Genomic DNA, 22,542 nt, shown 5'->3' with positions numbered 1-22,542 from the left:
GCGATCGATATTGCTATGCGCACATCTCGCCACGCGCTCGAATTGGGCGGTAGGCCGGCCTAAGACAACGATTTTTAATAATTAATTACTCGTTAACTATTACGAAAATTGCAAAATGGTACAGGACTTTTCCATTCATCTCGATCCATTCTACCTTCTCAAAAATTTTGTCGGATATGGAAAGACTCACCCTGTATACACCCTCAGAAAGGATTTCTGTTAACGAGACAAAAAGTATTCCTGACGCATTCATATTTCTCGCAACCTCATTTAGCATGAAAATAAGACAATATCAAAATGAAACCAACAATTCTTATTCTCCTCTATCGAATTAAAAAAAGATTGACTTACTACATTGAGACAAGAGTAACTTAATACATTCTGGAGTTTAGAATAAATTTTCCCTCCATCTTACAACGCACGAAGCCTGGCACAGCGCTATTCGACAAAAGACGATTCTAGAGTTGAGAATTTTTCATTTAAGATTAAAATATTCCTTTCTCTATAACAAATATGATTGGAGCTATATCGATTCTATTTTATGATACGCTCAAGCGTAATAGCATTGGATCCGGAAATTTTTTTCTGTGGGTGTAACACACAGTGTGTGTCGAATTGCCGAAGAATATATAACTTTTGCATTAATCAAGTCGATGCTATATTTCATCTGCGATTAATCGCTGTGTAACTCGTTCCAACTCGTTTGTTTCATTACATTTCGCCGGCACACTAAGGCTTTACACTAAGGCTTCGATTCTTATATTAAAGGCTCGTCCTCGATATCTCTTGAAACATTTCTTAGCCAGTGAAATGATCTGTGAAGCATCCGTGCGGATCATTTTTCAAGTTAATACTTTTTCAACGTGTATTGAAGACGAAGTTAAATATAAGAATTGGCTGTAAACAAGTCTTAGCGTGCACTCGGTGCGCACTGGTGCAGGCAACCGAATTCGCTATGAGGTTCCTCGATGTCTACCTCGTTTCGAGAAATTCAAATATCGTCAAGTCGGCGCTTGCTCAGTGATTTGGTCACGTAGAAAGCAGAAATCGGCCGCCTTTAGCGTTCTGTCAGCAAGCCGGGGATCAGCCGGAGCGGCTAAATCTCACGGATTTGGTTTTCAAACGAGCACCAAATCCCCGTCTCGCGCCGCGCGGGATATAAAGCTCACGCCCATAGACGCAAATTTGCGTTATTTGCACGCATGTACCGGTGCGAATGCGGACTGGTTTTAAAACAAGTCGCGGCTTAATTGGGAATAAAGCGGCCGAATTGGCACGAATAACACGCGCGCTTTTATTTATTGCGCGTACATGAGTATATTTCATATCGGGAAATTTGACGCCGCAGTAAATATTCCTTAATACGCGCGTCGCATCCCGAATTCAATAATTTAAGTTACTATGGTGCGATTCGCGTAATGTTTAAATTAATCCGCGTCGTCGTTGCGTTTGCGATTTGTATCGTGTTTTAAGCAGATTAAAAAGAATTGTGCGCCCCACGATTTCCCTCTCTGCTACACCTCGCACTATTAATTTGGTTAAAATGTTCCCGATCAAACTACAATACATATATTTAACAAGTAATTAAACGAGCTCGCTTTTCAGGCGAGCCGTCGAAGACCGGCACGGCGACGGTGCGGATATACACGAAGAATAAAAACGACGAGGAGCCCAAGTTCTCCCAGCAGGTGTACACGCCTAACGTCGACGAGAACGCCGGGCCGAACACCCTGGTCACCACCGTGGTGGCCTCCGACAAGGACGGCGATAACGTGCGATTCCGATTCGTCGGCGGCAACACCACGTCGGGGCAGTTCGTGATCGAGGAGATCACGGGCGTGATACGTCTACACGGGAAGGAGATCTCGCTGGACCGGGACAAATACGAGCTGAACGTCACCGCCTTGGACGACGGCGCGTGCTGTCCGAACGGCGACAAGACTATTCACACCAGCACCGCGGTCGTCGTGGTCTTTATAACCGACGTCAACGACAATAAGCCGGTCTTCAAGGACTGCGGGATGTACTACCCGAAAGTGGAGGAGGGTGCGCCGAACGGCAGCACAGTCATCAAGGTGCAGGCGACAGACGAGGACAAGGGTGTCAACGGGCAAGTCAAGTATTCGATCGTGCAGCAGCCTAATCAGAAAGGCACCAAGTTTACCGTCGACGAAGAAACCGGCCAGGTCTTGACCAATAAGGTACTTGGCGCAACGACTCTCTCAACACTTGGGCCCGTACTCTGAATCCTCTTTTAGCGATAAAGAGCTCATTTCAAAAGGCTTATTAGTCACTTTTAGAGGCGCATTCGTCGGCAAAAGAGAACGCGGAATACGCGTCTCATTCCACTGTTGTAAAAATATTTCAATATACTTTCGTATTTAACATTATTTTATATTTTAATCTTAATATGCCCGGTTACGTAGAGCGTATAAGTTTCTCTCTGAACTCTTTTATATTTGGTCTAAAGCAACGGGCGATAAAACTGTAAATATTGCGTCGACAGTATCGGAGCGTGTATCAAGCTTTGGAAGATAACGCGAGTGCAATTCACGCTGGAGAGCGCGCTCTAAACGCATTGAAAAGCATCTAACAATCTCCAACTCTACGTTTTTCAGCTTCTACTTTTTCACCCTTTGTATCATAGAGCAAACGATTCCTAAACATGCGAGATACTTAACGCTGTAATTATCGTTCGTGCCGCGAGTCCATAAAGATTTCTAACAAAATGATGCTAACGCAATAACATATCTATCCTTTTTTTTCCCACACGATTCTGTTACTGTCCGCTTTTTACGTCTATCTCGATATTACTTGTAAAAAAGAAACAGCGCGAGAATACACGTGTGTGTATGAAATGTGAACGGCAAATTCTCTCGAGTATTAATTTTGTTCTTCCAAAAATGTAATAGCACTTGATCGGTTATCGATCGAGCCGCATACGGTTTATCATTTGTTTCCTATAAGAGAAATTGCCCCCGGACTTTCGATTGTATCGTGAAACGTAATTGCAAACCACTCGCAGATATTAAAACTTCGTTGACGTATTTGTATCTGGTAACGAACACGGTTGTGTTTTCAGGTGTTCGATCGCGAGGGCGACGACGGAAAATTCGTGTCCGTCACCGTTAAGGCGACGGATCAGGGCGAACCCTCGTTGGAAGGTGTTTGCTCATTTACCGTCGAAATAACGGACGTGAACGACAACCCGCCGTTGTTTGACCGACAGGTGGGTACACTCGACCCCAGGGGCGTGCATTTAGGTAACCATACGGGTTAGAAACGCGACAGCAGATGCCCGGAAGCAGGACGGAGCGTGACGGAAGCACCTTCGGCGCGAGTTACGCTTCGACGCATGTAACTCGAGGATATATTTGCGATAACTAATGCGACGTAACTTTGGGCTAGTTTTACCGTTTACTTGATCAAAGTACATTCTGCCCGCCATCGATTTAATAATATAGCGGAGAGCTTGTAGTAAGCGGAGAACCATAATTTGTAAAGTCGATAACATGAAACTGTATCTGAAATGGATCTCGTAAATTATGGACTCGACCCATTTCTGCATTAAACCCGTCACATGTATATTTGATAAGAATTTGAGTTACCACTTTATCATATTTTTTTTAGCTACACACACACACACATACACGCGCGCGCGCGCGCGCAATAAAATTCCGCCAAAGTGAAGCGGGAAATTAAATAACAGTGTTCCAAGAGAAGAAAGGGTAGTTTTTGACAAATTACAATGCTGAAACTGAATGTTTGATAATTTTCGATCTCGAGTAACGTAATTACGTGTCTTCGCAAAGCGGATGTAATTAAATGTGTCGCGGTATCGGACATTTCGATGATATATGCGTCCTTTTCGCAGAGATACGTGGAAAACGTGAAGCAGGACGCGAGCATTGGGACAAACATTTTAAGAGTGTCGGCATCCGACGAGGATGCTGACAACAATGGCGCGATCGTATACTCGCTGAGCTCACCCAACAACGAGCAGAATCTGGAGTACTTTGAGATCCAACCAGAGTCTGGTTGGATCGTGTTAAAGAAGCCCCTAGACGTAAGTATCCACACCAAGTCGCTCATCTACATATCGTCTCTCTTTAGCAGTATGGACAGCATCGTTTTCCTGGAACACACCCACTTTTTCGTGGGCGAGGCTTGCAATTTTTCTTTGCGGCTTGCGCTAGCTTCTTTTGCTCTCCGATACACTCGATACCTCGGGAACGAAAGTCTCAGCAATATAAGTATTCGGCGATGTCAACACCGCGCCCAGTAATCTCTCTTGCATCAACTCACCCACGTTTAATGTGTATTCGCGACGTCCTCGAGAATGAGATCCTGCGGATCCGACTCGTCCCGAACAAGTGTCGCGTGTCCCAGGAATGTATAGGCTATATACGTAGTATATTATATTTATTTATATATATACAGTATATGTATACAGTATATATATATACATACATGATCTCGTATAAATATAAAACTTGAGTGTATACCTTCTGCCGATATATTGTACGTTTGCGTTGACTTACGTTATATTTAACACGAATCCGTTTTGTTGCTGAGCGGATAAACTTGTATACTAATATACGTTTGGTCGGCAATTATTTCTCTCATCACTAATATGCAACGAAATGAGTTTCCTTTTTACGGCACATGTATAGAACTTTTTAATTCCCATTGATATGCACAATGTGTTCACTATGGTAAATACTTAGCTATGCCTGATTTCCTCAAACGCTTCATGTACCTGAATCGATCGACCGTTCGGGCTATTTTTGCAACAAAACACTCTCTCTCTGTCTCTCTCATTCTCTCTATTGAGAACATACTCGCGGCGCGAGTACCTTTTTAAATGATTCCAAACGAAGCCTCTTGTCCAGTTTTTTCATTCACTTTTCGTCGAACATCGGTCGTCGAGTTACGTTATGAGCGGTCGAAAAGCGAGAAAAAAAAAAGGAAAAAGAGAACGCGCGCGTGTACCTTTTATTTTTCGTCCTTCTTTTTCTCTTCACTTAATTTCCTTTGTTCGCCGTACGTTTCGCCGCGTTTCCCGGTTTTGTGCCGCGACGCCAATCATGATTTCCGATCAATTTGGCGAGTTGCAAAATGCCGACGGGTACGATTTTGCAAAAGAGAAAGACGCGTGCACTTTTCATACTTTTCCCAAAAGTAGCCAAGAAAAGGATGTGTGTGATTTTTGTACGTGTTACGCGTTGTGGAGAAACGGGAAAAAAATGGAAAGGAAAGATGCAAAACAGTGATAATAAGAGATATGACAAAAAGAGATGGAAACGTTCGGAGGAAACTAATGATCTTTAATTAATCAACTAACATTATTAATTGTGAATGTTTTTCAAAAGGGAAGTGATGTTTTTTGAACTTCCAGGAGCAGGTGGGAACAACATTTTTTGAGCCCCACGTACGGTGTACTTCAACCTCTACGCATTTTGTGGTGCATCAGACATAAACAATTTTTGACAATGCTTGCATATTTTATATGAATGTGTTTTTGATTCCTTTACAGGAACGGATCTCGCTCTCGCTCCTACATCCATCCTCGCCCCCCCCCCCCTCTTTCTCTCATTATCTCTAAATCTGTCTTTTCCTACCTACGTCTATCTCTAATTTCTCAAATTTTTTGTTCCTTCTCAAAAAGTATCTTTCGTATATTGCATTTTGTACTTTATTGTCTTGTTGATGATTACTTTTCCCGAATACTGCTTGACATTTATTGATTTAGGTATGTTGGTTACTTTCCTGATGAGCTCTTATTTGTCTATCCATATTTTCATTCGATTTGTTTGTCAGACAAAGCCTGCGTTTGTTGATTTGTTACCATTTCTTTTACTTTTTGATATTTCACATCTTTCTTTGTCTTTCTACTTCTTTTCTCTTCCTCTCTCTCTCTCTCTCTCTCTCTCTCTCTCTTTCTCTAACATACTTTCTCTCTGACGTTTCCCGATTTTCATCCCACTCTCCCGGTGTACCACGACGTGACTGACAAAGAAAAGGAAAAGAACACGAAAAGTATTTTTGATTGAGAGCGTTTACTAATGTACAAATATGTGTATATACATATGTATAGATCATAAGAGAACTGTCCGTGGTGTGACATTTTTTCTTCTGTGATTGGGGCGGCATACCACTGTCGTGAAAAACCGGGAAGAATGCGAATGAAAGTGAACGTGAAATCACGGAATGAAAGGAAAGCCGAAAAACGTGCGGATTAACGATCACGACGAGTATCAGAAATAACGTCCATCGGTTTTTGAGTGTCGTTAAAACGAGAACGAATCAGACGAGGGGTCGTCATAGTTTTTTTTTTCTCCCCGTCTCAACCTCTCCCCCTAGAGCCTTCTCCACCATTTCACCCTCCGCCACCACGACCTCTCTCCGTGTCCCCCAGCCCCTCCCCCCCCTTTCTCGTCCCACCCCCGTCTCCCGATGCCTCTTTATCGCATTCTCGCTTGCATGAAAATGCCTGCATTGATTGATTTCGTAAAGAGACTAATTTCAACTTCTTATTGTTTATGTTTGTGTTCATTGCACCATTTACTTTCTTCGGATTTGATGATGACAAAAAAAAGGGCTGTTTTCCAGTAAGTAGGATCTATATTCTTGTGTTTCACACCTTGCATCGAGATACATCATGATGTGACCATTGTTACCAGCGCAAAAGAAAAGTATAATATTCGTTGCTAATACTAGAGCGCCTTTCCGTTCGATTATTCAACATTATATCGTTTCGATGATTTTTCGCCTCTGTTGTTGTTATCGTTGTCACTCGGAGACGTCACTCTCTCTCTCTCTCTCTCTCTCTCTCTATCTCTTTCTCTCTTCTCTATCTATTCTGCTCTATATTCTCTTTCTCTTCTTGTGGCTCAATTTCTACCAAATATTTCTAGTCATTTCTTCTCGAACATCTCTGTTCGAAATTTTATATCACGCGCGATGTATTCTTTATGTACATACACACGTGCTACCGCGCTGTCTATTTTCGCTCTTTCATCCTGGTCTCGTATGTATCCGTAGGTGAAGGATGCCTTTATTGTGCCGATATTGCGCCACCAGTGACCTGACAATTTGTTCGTGCTGAATATCCAACGGACGTTTCGCAAATATTCATATCCGACTTCCCTCTCTACATTAAATCTTTGTACGTCGGATTTACGAAGTTAAGAAATTACTTTATTTAACGGAGAAGTTAACAGCTTGATATAATGAGGTTTGATGGGAAAATGTGTCGGTCTTTAGTTAACGTAGATGTACATAAGGCTATAATTAAAACTTCAAAATTAATGTAAATCACTTTATATCGCCAATTTTTTATTTAACCGTGCACTAAATACGATCTGCTTGGCTAAAGTCACACGAACGTTGTGTTGTTATTTGTTACTTTGTACCAGCATAGTTTGTAATAGCACAGTTTGCGGTCCTATTTTACGTAACAGCACCTTTTTAATATTAATCAATGTATCTAATCATCTAATGGAACCGTAATTGAAGTGTATATGTTTTACGCGTACATATTTGATTAAACCGTCCGTTGGATATCGAATGTTCGACAGGGATCTGGTTCCATTTTACTGGAACAGCTTCAATAATTACTTTTAATGTTCCAGGAAGAGAGCCGGTAATTTTCGTTACTAGAATTTTATGAGATAGCAAGATCTCTTATAGACAAACGTTCGCTTGGAAACGAGGGATGCCGATTGTCTCGGTTTCCAAAACGACTGACACGATGCGGCGCTTTTATTAACATAAATCGCGATGTTGGTTTTACCCTAAAATCAGCGGGTGAATAGAATCCCAGAGGAATTTTACTCATTAAAAATTAAGCTTTGGAAATTAAGACCTTATTAACTGTTCAAGTTAATTCTATTAATTTTTCTAGATACATGTCTCTTCGTTTGTTGCATTCTTCAATATGCAAGTTTTTAATATACTTTTCAATTATTATTTCAATATTTGCCCTTTATTGCTACTCACCCGCTGTTATACTAGATAGTTTGGAAATACCTGGTGAATACCCTTTGTAAATATAGATTCTTTGATGCTCTTAGACATTTTAATAACAATTTGTAATATACGAAGGCCAAAGAGACATAAATTGGTATTATTTTATACTGTAAACGATGGAAAAATGTGAGCCCTTCTAGTTTTTCAAACTTTAACATATTTTTCAGAAGTTCGAATAATAAAACACGTCGAAAATTTACAACGCATTTGATACAAGCACGGAGAAATATTACCTGCAAAATTATCGAAGAATCTATAGACGAAGGAAATAATTCTAGAACATCTAGTATACCTTCCGCTTTCGTGTTATCTCGGATGGGCAAAAATAAGCACGGCATTTATCCAATGCAATCAGTGCAATATTCGATCAACGACTCTTACGGACGTGCACTTTACCTTCGTTAGAACAAAGATTTTCCCCCCGTTTGTTATCCGCCAAAATAATCTTACGCAATTGCACCTTTGTTGGCATAAAATCAACTTAAATCGAATAACGCACCGGCAAAAGTACCTGTTTGCATTAATCAACTAATACAATCGATACAGCAATGAGCTCAAATATGCAAACGTATGCGTTCGACAGGTAGGTGTATCGCCGCTACATCGTCTACATTTGTCCATAATTTTCGTAATCTACTTAGTTAATTAAACTTGATTACCGAGCGCACATATTTACACCGATGTTACTTTGTTAATCAACAGAAGTCGGCGATGTAGTGTCTTCACCGTTAATAACATCATAATTACGATCCACATCACCGCCATCATCGGTCACGATTCTCATCGTCATCGTCGTCTTCGTCATCGTCATGCCACTGTACGTTGCAATCACGAAACTACTCGCGAAACCACTCACCCCGCAGCACGTTTGAGTTCATTGCAGTAAACCTTGTTCTTGTGTAAGCGACGCGCTTGTATTCAATTGGGCAAAAATTATTAGGCAAGTTAATGGATTCGTACGTCACGAGGACAGAATCCGTCGCCGAGGTAACACGCAACGGAGTCGTCCTATGTCCAGGGATACCTACGAGACTGCACGGTCCTTTATCTCTCTGTTTTTCTGTCTATCTGTTCTATCTGTTCGTCTTTCTCTTCTTCTTCTTCCGTTTCAATTTCGCTCGCGGATAAAAAAGCAGAAAGACCGCCGAGGGTACTTTCTCATGTGGACGCGCTCGACGCCGAGTGACGCTTTAGCTCTTTCGTAAACTCTCCGACGGAAAAGACGGGATAAATAAAAAATAAAAAACAGTAAGCGAAAGAAAAGTAAAAACAAAGAGTGACGAAACGGAAAACAATCGCAAAAACCAAAAAAAAAACCGCCAACTATAAAATCCCGAAAGAAAGTGTCCTATAAGTTGACGGCCCAATGTTTTGCCACTAGCGTGACAGCTATCGCCTGCGAGTACGGGCCTCCGACAGAGGGATGCCAGTCTTGTCCGCAGACGTGGACGTTGAGTTAGACGTCGTAGACAGAAACAATAAACCACCTGTGTGGGATCAGAATGTATACGGCCCCATTCACATCAAAGAAAATGTCACAGTGGGTACTGTAGTGACGTCGGTGAAAGCCAGGTTTGTATGCTACGACATGACCGAGACAAGACACGTGACATGCCGTGCCGTGCCATGCAGTGCTGTCCCTATCTATCTCTCTCTCTCTCTATCTATTTCACTCTCTCACTCTCTTTCTCTCTTTCTCTGTGTTGACCGCTCCCTTATTTTGTCTCTCTCATTTTTCGTTTCTTTTCCCCCCATTCAATTACTCAGTACTCTATTTGTCTTTCTGACCCATCGATTCCCTTTATGCACTTGGATTTACTTTCCGATACACAGGTTCTCTTTTTTTCAACCCCCGTTCTATTCTGTTGCTGATCCTATCACAGCATTCAACCTCTATTTTGTTCATTCTCTCGTACGTCTATGTACTTCTCTTTTTTGGACACACCGGGTACACAATATACCATGTCTGTTTTTCTTTATTTGGTTGCGGAAGCACTTATGGTTAAGCGCGGCGCGGTAGATCGCTGATTGGCGGACACTCCTTCTCCTATTACTACAACAACTACTATTACTATACTGCTACCACTATCTTTTCCCAATGTGTACTGTAGCGAGCCGCGGCGATCGCTCTTCGACGATATTTGGAGACAGCGAGGGTCCGATCGGGCAGAAATCGTATACGCGGACGGTCGGGCCTTTCGATTTTCACGTGGAGTAAGCTTTGAGTGTCGCAAATAAACGTAAGCGGCAATTACAGCATTCAAATTGCCCTCGCGATTTGCCCCGATTACATCGCGTCGTCGCTGTAAAATGGAAAGTTGCCGAGAAAATATGCCGTCTGGATTTATACTCTGTGATTTCTTTCGCGTGCAATTTATTTACAGTAACGTGGACACCGCGGGAGAGAAAGTTTTAGCTTGGCATTCATCTTGAAGCGCCGCGTAATGAGTTCCCCCGCCTCGTTTACGAACTAGCAATAAGTTTATAACAGATAACTGCAGGATTGTTACAAATTGCAAGCGACACCGACCCGTAGAGTCCCCTCGCTATTAAACCCCGCTTCGCAATTCTGAGCTTAGCTCCAGTCGAAAGTCGAACGGGCCCGCGTTTTCCCGGGCAAACACGGGCGACCGGGGGGGACCGCGCTTCTCCAAAGACTCCGAAGACGCAGCGATGGCCGCGCGGATCATAGCGAATATACCGCAATAACAACCATAATTGTGCAAATGCGGGAAGGCGGAGCGGTGACCTACAGGCGTTTCTATGCGTGCTCATAATAGTTTAGGCGAGGACGTAGCGACAGAACCTGCTGTGTTGCCTTTGCGATATTCACGCGCAGAATGCAGGTTGCGGATCGTCGATCGTCCAGCACGCCGCTCGTCACCCGGAGCTCGTGCCGCTCGAGCAACTGCACGACGCGTCGCAGTCGTGCGAGCGCTTTTGCCATATAGTCTCTCACCGTACGTGCAAATTCGTGCACGAGGGGTGCGTGCATAATGCGAGCTCGCGCTCGCGCCAAACGTTCCAGGCGTTGGCGGACGGCCGGGGGCGCAGGGCGTCGCGAGTGACCGCCCAGCGGATGCAAGGGAGAGAGAAGCTTCTTCCCTCCTCTCTCTCCAAACCCAAAAAAAAAGACGGGGAGCAACATGTACCATGTACTCTCCCTTTGCCACGAGCCTTGGCGCCTTAACACTAACGCCGTTGTTTTTTGTTCCCGTTTGTTATACACGCGGTCTGGCCGTAGCGCGAGACGTACAAGCTGGAGGCGATGGCCAAAGACAGGGGCTACCCACCCTTGTCGCGAACGGTGGAGGTTCAGATTGACGTTGTGGACCGTGCGAATAATCCGCCCGTATGGGACCACGTAGTGTATGGCCCGATCTACATTAAAGAGAACATGGCCGTCGGGGCTAAAGTTGTGTCTATTAAAGCCAGGTCTGTCACACTGTCAATGCTCCGTGCGGCTCTCTGCACGAACCCGCCCTGCACGCAATCTCGTGGCAGTATTGTTCTTGTGCACGTTAATTGATATTGTGTACGAATCCACATTACACGCATCTCAAACACACTCAATACACAGACACACCACCATTTACGCAGAGGCGACGCGCGCCACTACCCGCTCGCTCGCTCGCTCGCAATAGCATAACGCAAGATACACTTATGTTCGCATTTAGGGGCTGACTCGTGGTAGACACGGATCGGAACACGTCGAGTGTACAGGGGACACGGTCCGCGCGATCGCAAGGATCGTGGAGAACGTTGGAGGACCCTCGGCGCAGGACGCGCGGACATTCGAGCGATGGTTCTTGGCTTGGGTTGAGAAACTTTGTTTGGATTAGCAAGTAACGTAGAGAGGGTTCAAGGCAGCGAGGTGTCTCAATCTTTGTCTGATAGAAAGTTGCTTGATTTTTTGGGTTGTCTGATAGAAAAGTAACGGGCAGATAAATAACGACGCTTAGTTTCAACGAGAATTTGAATAGAATGAGCAAAGATAATTTCTGTCCGAGAGTAACTGCACTTCTTGCATCGCGAGCACCAACAACGGTCAAAGTAAGTTTGTTGTGCCCCTCAAGATGGGTGCTAAAGTGCACTCTGCAAATTCTAGCGTCTTCCGAGAAAGCATTGCGTAGGAACCATCGCTTCAGAATCGGAGCCACCCTCGTTCGAGTACAAATCCGTCTTTTATACGAACACCACGCGGGACGTATTCACGGGTCAGGAAACACACACACACAAACACACACAGATGTACGCATACTCGTAGGCGCGGGGCACTCAAGACCGTCCGCGAGATACCGGCCTCGTTAGCGTTGGCGTTTTATCCTTCTCGGCTCGAACGCACTTGCGAACAATGCGATTACGTAGGCTCCGCTGCGCGGACCACGTCCTCGAAACATTTTGCTGCATCTCGGCACGCAGGTACGAAGCTATTTTCATTCTCCCGCGAGTGCCCAAGTCAATTCCGCAGCGAGATTTAATTTCTTTCTACCGCGACGTCGTCTCCCTCTCGTGTACGCCAAATTGAATAAACGACGCGACCAAAGGCCCGGCTTCTCGTCCGCAGATCCATGCCTCGCGACTCGCGAGAGTATAAGAAACGGCACGAGAGCCGAGGAAGAGCCGCATCGGGTATTTCTGTCGGTTATCACTAAAGTGCAATTCCCCGTACAAAGCGCGAGCCCCATTGTTGCATAGTAATCGAGAGCAAGTAGGAGCCGTATCACTGTTAACTATTAATTATTCGCCGCCTATTGTTGCGCGAAGGTTATTGTTAACTCGCGCGAACGGGAAGCGCAGATAACGCAGTTTTACAAATCGCCGTTGAAAGATGTCGATTGCGTTGAGAAAAAGTTTCGCGCGACTTGCAATGAAAGGAAAGATACTGCATCACGGTCGGCGCAGCAACTTCTACGGCCGGTTCTTTAAATATACGCGTTGTTCTACGTATCGTCCCGCATATTTTATATCACATTCGTTGCCTCATAAAGGTCGCGGGAAATATTTTGCCGTTTTATCGAAAAATTTCAAAATATGTGACCTCGCGAAAAAGACCTCGCGAATAAGTCATGTCGAAAAACCGTGCGATATGTCGGAGGAGAAATATAGCTGACTAGTGCAAATGCGTCTTTTTTGTAGCGGACACACCAAAAGCCGTGTCGAAAAAAACGTTAGTAATGGGTAGTATGCGCTTGACGTACCGCTTTTAACGGCGGTCTCGCGGAGACACATGGACTTCCGGCGAGAACGAATTGGCTAATTACATACGTACACGCTGCACGAGAGGTGCCAGTTGCAACGGTCGCGCGCTGTCCGTGCAAGATAGTGCATTTTATTGTTAATTCAGCGTACGAGTCCTGCGCGCCGTGTCGCGCAAATATTTCCCCGGCTTATCTCGCTCAAACACGCGCCAATTCGATTCTAATGCATTAGCGAGGAAACAATATTAATCGCGTGATCCGAGGTCGCGAGCGAAGCCGTGATCTGGCTCGAATCTTTTTGGTGGGAAAGTATTTTTTTATATCCAACCGCGCTGGAGGCAAGTCCTCTGCTGCGAGATAGGATTTTAATATGAGATAGTTTTCAACATTCAAATTCAATCGATTTTCTACTAAACAGACTTCGCTGCGAGTGTAATAAATTCAGGGTGGAACCAACAGACGATATTAATTTAGCGGAAAGTCCGTTATCTCATATTAGGAGCCTATCCCATAATAGGGGGCTCGCCTCTATTTTTTCGCCTCTTTTTCTTTACGGCATCGTAATATACCGTACAACTTTTTGCGTGATATTTGGGTGAAATTCCATAATCCTGAAGATCGTCTACTTTATAGCGCAAATTCTCACGCGACTTCTTTGCCTAATACTCTCAGAATGGTAAATATATATTTTTATCGCGCTAGATCTTGTCGATTTTACTAGCCGATGCTCGCACGAATACCGGAAATTCCGAGCACCGGGCGGTTACGTACGTCAGTGACATTTCGGAGGATTAATCCAGGAGAGTTTACTCGTTAGGACCTTGGTTTAATGGTAGCCGGAAAGGGATGCAGCAAAACGTTTCGTCATTCGCGTTAGTCCGCCACTTTCCGCGAACTTTCCTCATCAACGTTGCGCCACGCACACGAGCCTCAATACAAAGATGTCACCGGCCATAATTATTATACACACACCATAATGTCGTCCGCCGATAATCACTTCTCTCGTCGGGGATTCGCGGCCCGGCAAGAAACGCATTAACATTAATTCGTACTACACAGCGCGTTAAGCCGCAACGTTAACGAGCGATGGGTGTTTTAAGTCACGTGTTTGTTCCTGCGCTGCGATTCGATAGCGATATTGTATATTACAGTAATTGCCAGCTGTATTTTGTATCACGACGATCTCTCGCGGCCGGAATTAGACGCAGAACTTTCTGTCTCTCTCTATCTATCTATCTTTCATACATTTGTTGTGTGTGCCGTAAACATATTTTTGGGCATGTTTTACGAATAGATGCTTCCCTGGATTATATATTATTGATTTTGACCAACCGTTGTCGTTCTCTTATTTTTCTTTCTCTCTCATCATAGTTTGTCACTCATGCGTGCCTCGTTTGTTTCCTCCTCCGTTTCAATTACCTCCGTTCTTTTCGCACCGGATTGGCTTTTTTCAAAATTTACTTTCTCGTTTTCGTTGTGTGTGCTCGTGCCGAGACTCTGCCGCCCGCCGGTGGCCGGAGTCGCCGTGAGTCAGTCAAGTATCGATAGCTGCGTCCGCAAACGATCGAGCAGTTATCATTTTTCGTTGATCCCCCGATGCCTGACTTCGCAGTCGCAGTCGAGCGTACACCCCAAGTATGTACGTCCGTGTGTACATACGCATTTCGTTTTTGTAACCCCTTGGTTGTTATCAATTTATCTCGCTATCGATTCACATCTTGGTTCGTCGCCAGGACATGCATACTCATTCAGTATCCAATCATCGACATACGTTTCATGAATGCCGTAATTAATTTTTGGGCATGTTTCGTCAGTTGCTTACCTTGCGTTAGGTTACGACGTGTAATCACGTTTTTTCTCGTTTTCGTTTGGTTTCCCCCTTCTCTTTATTTTGTTCCTTTATTCTTCGAGAGCGTAGTGTGTTCTCGTAGTGTCTTTTTGTCGGCGAGATCTTTCTTGTGCGCCGTTCGACAGCAAGTTGAGTAACGATTTAGATTGGAGTTGATGAACATAGTTAGAGCATCTTTGATTGCCGAAGTCACCGTCTCGTATCACACGTCTCGAACAGTACGGTAGTAATTAATATACCTCTCCAATTAAAATTGAGCGAGCAAGAGCATTTGCTAATTGACCTGCGCCGCTACGTGACGCACGCGGCTCGAAAACGCGGCGAGAAATTCTTTCTCCCTGTCCCTCTCTTTACGGAAAGGAAGGAGCGGGGCGTTACGAATTGACGAGACTCGAGATGAAAACTCGGTATATTATCGATTTCCCACATCTTCCCGGCAAATAAGCTGACGCAGATTTTTCCAATACGATTCTACCGAGGAGAGAAAACATTTCTCTCGAAAATAAGTAAACGTTGTCGCAAAACAAATATCTCCATCTGTTACATTTTCATTGTCTAATTGGATATGTATGACCCGACGTGTGTTAACGAAAACTGCTCCGTAACGTCGAAGGATCTTTCGCGCGCAGGTGAAATTGTACTCCAACTATTTAACAATGTGCTCACGTAGAGCATTCGCAATCACACGACAACCACAAACACACACACACACACACACACACACATACACACAAGTACACACATACTTGCATCGTCACCGCGCACCAATGGTTCAGGGGTGGTTATGCACAGATTGGGGTTGTAAGGTTTTTCTAACTTTGTCCTTTTTCTTACAACTTAATTACACGTATCACTCTATGCGACAGTCTTTACTTCTACAAGCTCGCTTTCTGCCCACACACTTTAACGTAGTTGTACAACATGTGCAGCGCACACACACTCACACACTCACAATGCAATACCTTCGGACTAAGGATCACGCTTATGAGCTGTACTACCATACTAACCGACACTACGGTGTACACAACCACTCGACGCGAACGTGATATCGTCCGTCAGACGTCGTCCACAGGTAACGAGCAATTAAAATCGCCGTACGAGCGTCATTTGTCAGGGGCACGAGTTGCGCTATTATTACGGCAGTAATGTGGAAATTCTCCTAAATTAACATTCGGCTGCAACGGCGCCGCTAACGAGCAATTGGAATTAATCAGCGAAAAGTTGCGCGGCGACGTGAGTTTATTTTATATGCCGGTCGCGTGATTAATAAAGCGCCGAATTAAATTTCCCAGAAAAATTGAGATTTTATCCAAACGGAGAGCGGCTAATCAATATTGATATTGCGAGATTCCGGGCTGTCATGCGAGCTAACGTTAACAATGTGTAACTTCGCGTTTCCTACGGAAGGTAAACCAGCGTGCTTTTTAAAGCAACGAGGCAATCTTTCTCTCGTCGGCTCGATTTCAGCGAATGAATTTATTCACAAAAAATTTCTTCAACGTACGAATAACACAAAATGTGACGATCGCAATAAATTTAGCGAAGACCGTCAAAGTCATTTTGTCAATTCGATTATTCTGAAATCGTTTCAAAAACGTTTCAAACAGAAGTCGTTTGGTTCGAACTTTTGTTTTAAACGTTCTTCCATATCTTTCATATTTTTGAACATATTTGCGTGGATCATTTAAACTGAGACACCCTGTGTATATCCGTAACATTTGTGCGTGTACACATAGATTTTAGAATTACAAAATGCGTCTGTCCCAATCGTGAAATCCTTTCGCATTGATTAATACCACGTTAAGAATCGGCTGTGCTCGGTTATAATCTCATTTCAATATACAGGATGTCACGGATAAGGTGTCCATCCGCTCGTATACAGGTAGAGCGAGTTAAACTGAAGAGAAAAGTTATGTGCCATTTCGTAAAGTTCCCAATAGTTATCGAGTAACTGATTAAAACGTCTGAGCGAATAAGCGCGAGGAAAGCGGTAGGCAAGCGGATGCTGGAGTGATTCTGCACTTTGGGCACTTTTTGCTCCTAGAACTGTCAATTCGTGAAAACATTTGTGTAATATACAAATTATGTGGCTTTTGTGTACGAACCGACGTTCCACTAATCGGAGTAAATCAAAGAACAGCATGGTATTATTAAAATTAAGTTTAGAAGCCTATCGAAAAATCTATTCGCTCGAACAAGTTATAGGTTACCTAATCTATAACTTATTCGAGTGAATAGATTTTTGTTAGGCTTCTAAACTTAATTTCAATGATATCACACTGTTCTCTGATTTAGTCCGATTAGTGGAACGTCGGTTCGTACACAAAAGCCACATAATTTGTATATTGCACAAATGTTTTCACGAATTGACAGTTCTAGGAGCAAAAAGTGCCCAAAGTGCAGAATCACTCCAGCGCAGCTCGCCACTCGCTGCGTGACTAAACAAATGAGGCATTTAACGCGTTCATTCGCCCGGGTGTTTTTATTTATCGCGCGAAAACTATTGCGAATTTTACAAATTGGTGCATAACTTTCCTTTTCAGTTTAACCCGCTCTATACGAGCGGATGAACAGCTTATCCGTAACACCCTGTATGTAGACCAGAAGGTGACGACAATCGAGATTAGAGCTAAATGATTGAGCGTAAAATGTAGAACATGGAATATCGATATAATATTACCGCTGGTTGCAATCCCTCTTGGGTTTATCTCCCAAAGATGCAATGTAATGAATGGCGTCATTGTGTTAGAACCTTTTGTTTTTAATGACAGGCTTGAAATTTGATCGAGTTGCGTCGTCATATATTCCGGGATATTAATCGCGCGATTCAAAGCTGCTGCAGTTTTGTCGATATTAATGCGTGCTATATACATTCCGCGTTTTAAACGAATTTTAAATGAGTGTTTCAGAACAGTTTCGATATTGCAAAAATTATCTTTTGATCGAAATAATCTCGCTACGGAGTATCCAATATCGCCGGTCTGATAATCGTTCGAACCGTCATTTATTTGCTACGCTGTATACCAGATTCCCCGTCCCGGATTCCCTGCCTCTTCCTTTTCGACGACAAATTCTTTACAGTCGTTTCAACTGTCACCGTCGTTTTTGCGTTCACGTACACTTAATTGAAAGTTATTAGTCTCATCGTGTTCTATATTAAACGTCTTGATGACACAATTTTAAATAAAAATTTTTATTAAAGCAAAGCTATAGAATTGAATGAAGTGTTAGATTTCATTTCGTGTATTTACGATACATATAATTTTAAGATGGTCTTTCAGCCCTCCATGTTATTACTTAATTTCGCCACTGAAGAGCTCAAGTAATGATAAAATTAGTTGGCCACAAGTAAAGAAAAAAAAAACACTTTTAATGGAAAATGTAGATGCGAAAGATCATGAGTATTCCATATAATATGGGTGTGCAATATACGAGCACATATTTACAGTCGCGAGGGTTGAATCGGGCATTTTCGTGTGCACTTAAGTTTCGCTAGAAATTTATTTTCAAATTCAATATTGACCGGCTCGTGAATGATACAAAAAAAAACTATATACGCGACGCGATGCACACATTGCGTATCATGAAAAAAATTGCCGTTTTTCATATTATATTAAATTGCGACAAAGTACTTTTCGACGAGTTTTAATTATCAAAAATGTTTGTGTCACTATTACTGTCCATCCGTTCAATATATCGCCGGTATTTCTCGTCACCGCATCGCTGCCAATCGCAGAATACGGCTTGACGCATAGCTTTCGGTGTCCCGCGGATTTTTCCACGACAGACGTAAAAAAAACAAATTCTTTTTCGTTATGGAAACTAGTAAATGGGTTATTGACAAAAATGTACTAATAGTTTTATCAATCACAGTCACGAGAGAAATCGCTGTAAGTGCGTTCAAGCGTGTAACTCGAATATATTTAATATTCAGAAGAGAATTTTTATTACGGAATGCAATTGCGTTTCTTCGTAATTTTTATACACATATGTTCAATACGTTTAAATTAATATACATATCTTAGAATACAATATGTTATATTGTATCCTTGTAATTCACGAGCCTTCGCTTTCAATGTTTCTGATTATATTATCGTTGCAAGCCACTCTCTATAATAAATGCAAATGTATCGCTTTAAAGATAAATTGTTGCCGCGAGACTCGGAAGCTTTTACGAAATTACTCAATTAGAACACGAGAACAACATCTTGAGATAAACTAAATTACAAATGAAATCTCGTATTAGCAGAACGTCAATTTTCTCTCTTACCATTGCGGTAAATTAAAAATTACACAAATCCGAAAGTCCCCAAATGAAACGTAAAAGCGGAACTTTCTATAGAGTCACTTTTGATCGTTAACAATCGAAAGTTATGTTCGCTCGATATTAACGCACAGCATAAAGGCGTTCAAATAAACATGATTTACACGACCCCGCTTACTGGCCGCTATCGCAATGAAAGAGATAGCATCGCTCGATTTCTACCAGAAAAAAAAATACGGCTGACGTGAAAAAAACAGATGCTATCGAGATTAATCGTAAAATATGTCGAGCCACGGCGATTTTATCATCTCCGGAAAAAAGATGCCAACATTTTTCACGGAAAATCCCTCCACCTATATACGTAAACGCGCCATTTCCCGCAATTCGGACATTACTTCCGCGTATTTAAATAAAGCTGCTGGAAAACGTGTCCCCGCGAGACCATCGCTCCTTTCATTTTTCAAACAAAATCTTTGCCCTCCCCCTCGCGTAATTTCTAGCAAATCCGAATGTAAAATCGCTCCCGGTGCGCGTTCGGAAGATACGGCTCGCTCCCCGAGACGAACGTGACTTAAGATCCGGATGACGTTTTAAGAATTTCCGAGAAATGACATTTTAATGCTGCAACTCGCTCTGCGTTCCAAGTTAAGCGACGGGAGCGGGAGATAGCGCACGTCTCGCAATATCTAGGTTCCGGCGAACTTAAACGCGACGATGTTTAAAACGTAACACGGCGCCGCGTAAATGATTGAGCTCCGGGCGGAACATGAGCACTTAACAGATCCTCGCGTATTCACAAACGAGCTTGTTCTGTTAACGGCGCTACCGGGGCGATGCCCGAAGATTAAATCTTTCAAAGATCTCGTTAAGCGCGATGTACAATGGCTGAGACGTTTGCTACATTTAACTCTTGAAATCCGGGATTTATAACCGCGCCGGGGGATCGCGTGTGCTTAACGATGCGTTTGATACAATTTTCACGAGCTTGCTGCCTATCTATAATCTCATTTGATAGAAATTATGTATTTCCTTTGAGGGTGAACGGAACAATATGGTTGTAGTTTAATATAGTTGTGGAAAATACAATTCACTGGCCGACACAGGTAGATCGCGACGTTAAAATTATTGTGCAGTCATTAAATTGGGTCATCGTGCTGCCGCGTTATTTGGCTCTCGATTTCATACTACAAGATTCATCAAGATCGCGTTAATTTTGCGGGGAAAAAAGGCGCACGTTCCATTGTAGATTAATTATTAATACGGAGACACTAATCGCGCGACTCAAAGCTGCTTCGATAACAAAAGTTAATAACAATTTCCCTTTCATTTGCATAGGACATCTCTTCAAAGCGAGTATTACAAGGTATAAAGCACAGCCAGATCCTTAAGATTTATTCTCGTTTTAGTATCTTCTATGTTCGCAATAATCTTCCTGTAAAAGGCAATGATTTCGCAGTTGACATTTATATTGGCATTTTAATACCATACTGTAAATCATATGTAATAAAAGAGGTAGTATGCAAGAACGAACTTTGACTTTTACGAGCGGCCATTAAATAACGCGTTCAACATTCTATATATACGGAGTTTTCACCCGTAAAAGGGTGAAAAAAATCACCTTTACGTAAAGACTCTAATAAGAACACATTTTCTGTGGACGTACTTTCATTCGATAAATTAAAATCCATTCGACGTCGAAGCTCCGTCAGTTTTGAAGAATTAAGTTTTCGCGAAGAACACGGAAACGTAACGAAATTCAATGTTTTATTTAAGCGAGAGTCTCACTGTGACGCTTAAAAACGTGATATTTAAAGTCAGAGATTAAAAAGTAAAAATAGAAGAAATCGCCTTCGATGAAATTTTCATTAAGGGAAAATTCTCTCGGGTAAACAACTCTAAGAATTTATTTCTCTCCCTTATTTCTTATCCGGGGTTTTTTTTGGCAACATCTTATACACAGGCCACTCCAGATCCGCAATCGCAATTTTAATAATAGATTGCCTCGCGAATTTAGAGTTTTCCTAACGAAACTCTGCAGGGAACTATCATTTGCGAAACTTATTAAAACGCGATATTAAGTATTTTAGCAGTTAAACCGCTAATTTAAAGTTTAGAAAAGAAAAAACTCCCCAAAGTAAAGTAAACAACAGTTCTCTCCCTCTCATTTAATTTCCAAAACGAGTTTAAGAAGTTCTCCATTTCTGGTCGTTTGCCGAGTTCCATTTTTTTGGATTATAACTTAAGTATCGCTGCTCCTTGCTCCGGATTCAAACTAAATACGACCTCAAATTGGCGAATGATTATCATTAAAAATCGACCGGCGATTCTGGGACATTCTGTGGTGGAGCCGATATCGCGCCCGTGTTTCAACTGACAAATGGCGCTGTCAATTTCGGTCGTGCACCCTTTGAACCAGAGAGAAATTCCTCTCGTGAGACAGCAGGGATCCTTTCGGATCGATGAACATTTCGTGAACGTCTAACGGATGACACGACGGCTGTCTACAGCCATGTACACGCGGTACAACGTTCATACGCGCGGGACAAGGAAACGCACGCACCACACGCATAACACACACACATATACAGACACGCAAACACACACGCGTACGCGCGCGTATAGACGGTACACACCGTACGAGCGGACGATCGAACACGCATGTAATACAGCCGTGCGGTTCGTTCGACCAGCGAGATGAGCTCGGACATGCGAATGATTATATTGAATCAGACTGTTATGGTTTCCCGGGAATTAATTAGGAGAGAGAAGTCCTTGAGACGATCCCCCCCCTGCGGAAACTTGTATAATTGAAATGATTAAAAGTAATTCATATTTCTAAAATTTAGGTATTTAGTATAGAATGGAGTTAAAAAAATTATCGTATACTGATTTAACTGCGCGACGACTAGGTAAGATTACGAATAATTGATATTTTGTGTGACATTTTTCGACACGCAAAGCGCATTCCGACTTATTCAATTTAATTTCGCTATTCCTATGGCGCGCTTATCGAGGAAAGATAATTAATTTAACTTATTTAATTAAATTAGAGATTAGGCGATTATGCATAATTGAAATAATTAATTTCAAACGAGCTACTATGCAACTCGCAAATTAGTAAATGAAAGCTAATTGTTGTTAATGAATTCTGCATAATTTTCATTGCCTTGGAAGCGCGATAATTGCCCGAGCGAGAT

General features: G+C 42.7%; 1 protein-coding gene and 1 pseudogene across 1 annotated transcript in view; both read left to right on the top strand.

Moving 5' to 3' along the window:
* LOC105562062 overlaps positions 1 to 17,138 on the top strand; it is a 76,015-nt pseudogene extending 58,877 nt beyond the window's left edge.
* LOC105562063 (neural-cadherin-like) overlaps positions 6,641 to 22,542 on the top strand; it is a 179,836-nt gene continuing 163,934 nt past the window's right edge. Inside the window, exon 1 of the mRNA XM_012012569.1 lies at positions 6,641 to 9,603. Within this exon, the coding sequence (XP_011867959.1) occupies positions 9,455 to 9,603 (149 nt within the window). The 5' untranslated portion in view covers positions 6,641 to 9,454. The remainder of the gene's footprint in view (positions 9,604 to 22,542) is intronic.

This window comes from Vollenhovia emeryi, unplaced genomic scaffold (assembly GCF_000949405.1).
Source record: "Vollenhovia emeryi isolate VEMERY1.0 unplaced genomic scaffold, V.emery_V1.0 DF939196.1, whole genome shotgun sequence".
Lineage (NCBI taxonomy): Eukaryota > Metazoa > Arthropoda > Insecta > Hymenoptera > Formicidae > Vollenhovia > Vollenhovia emeryi.
The sequence above is the reverse complement of the archived record's forward strand: the minus strand, read 5'-3'. Positions and strand labels throughout refer to the sequence as shown.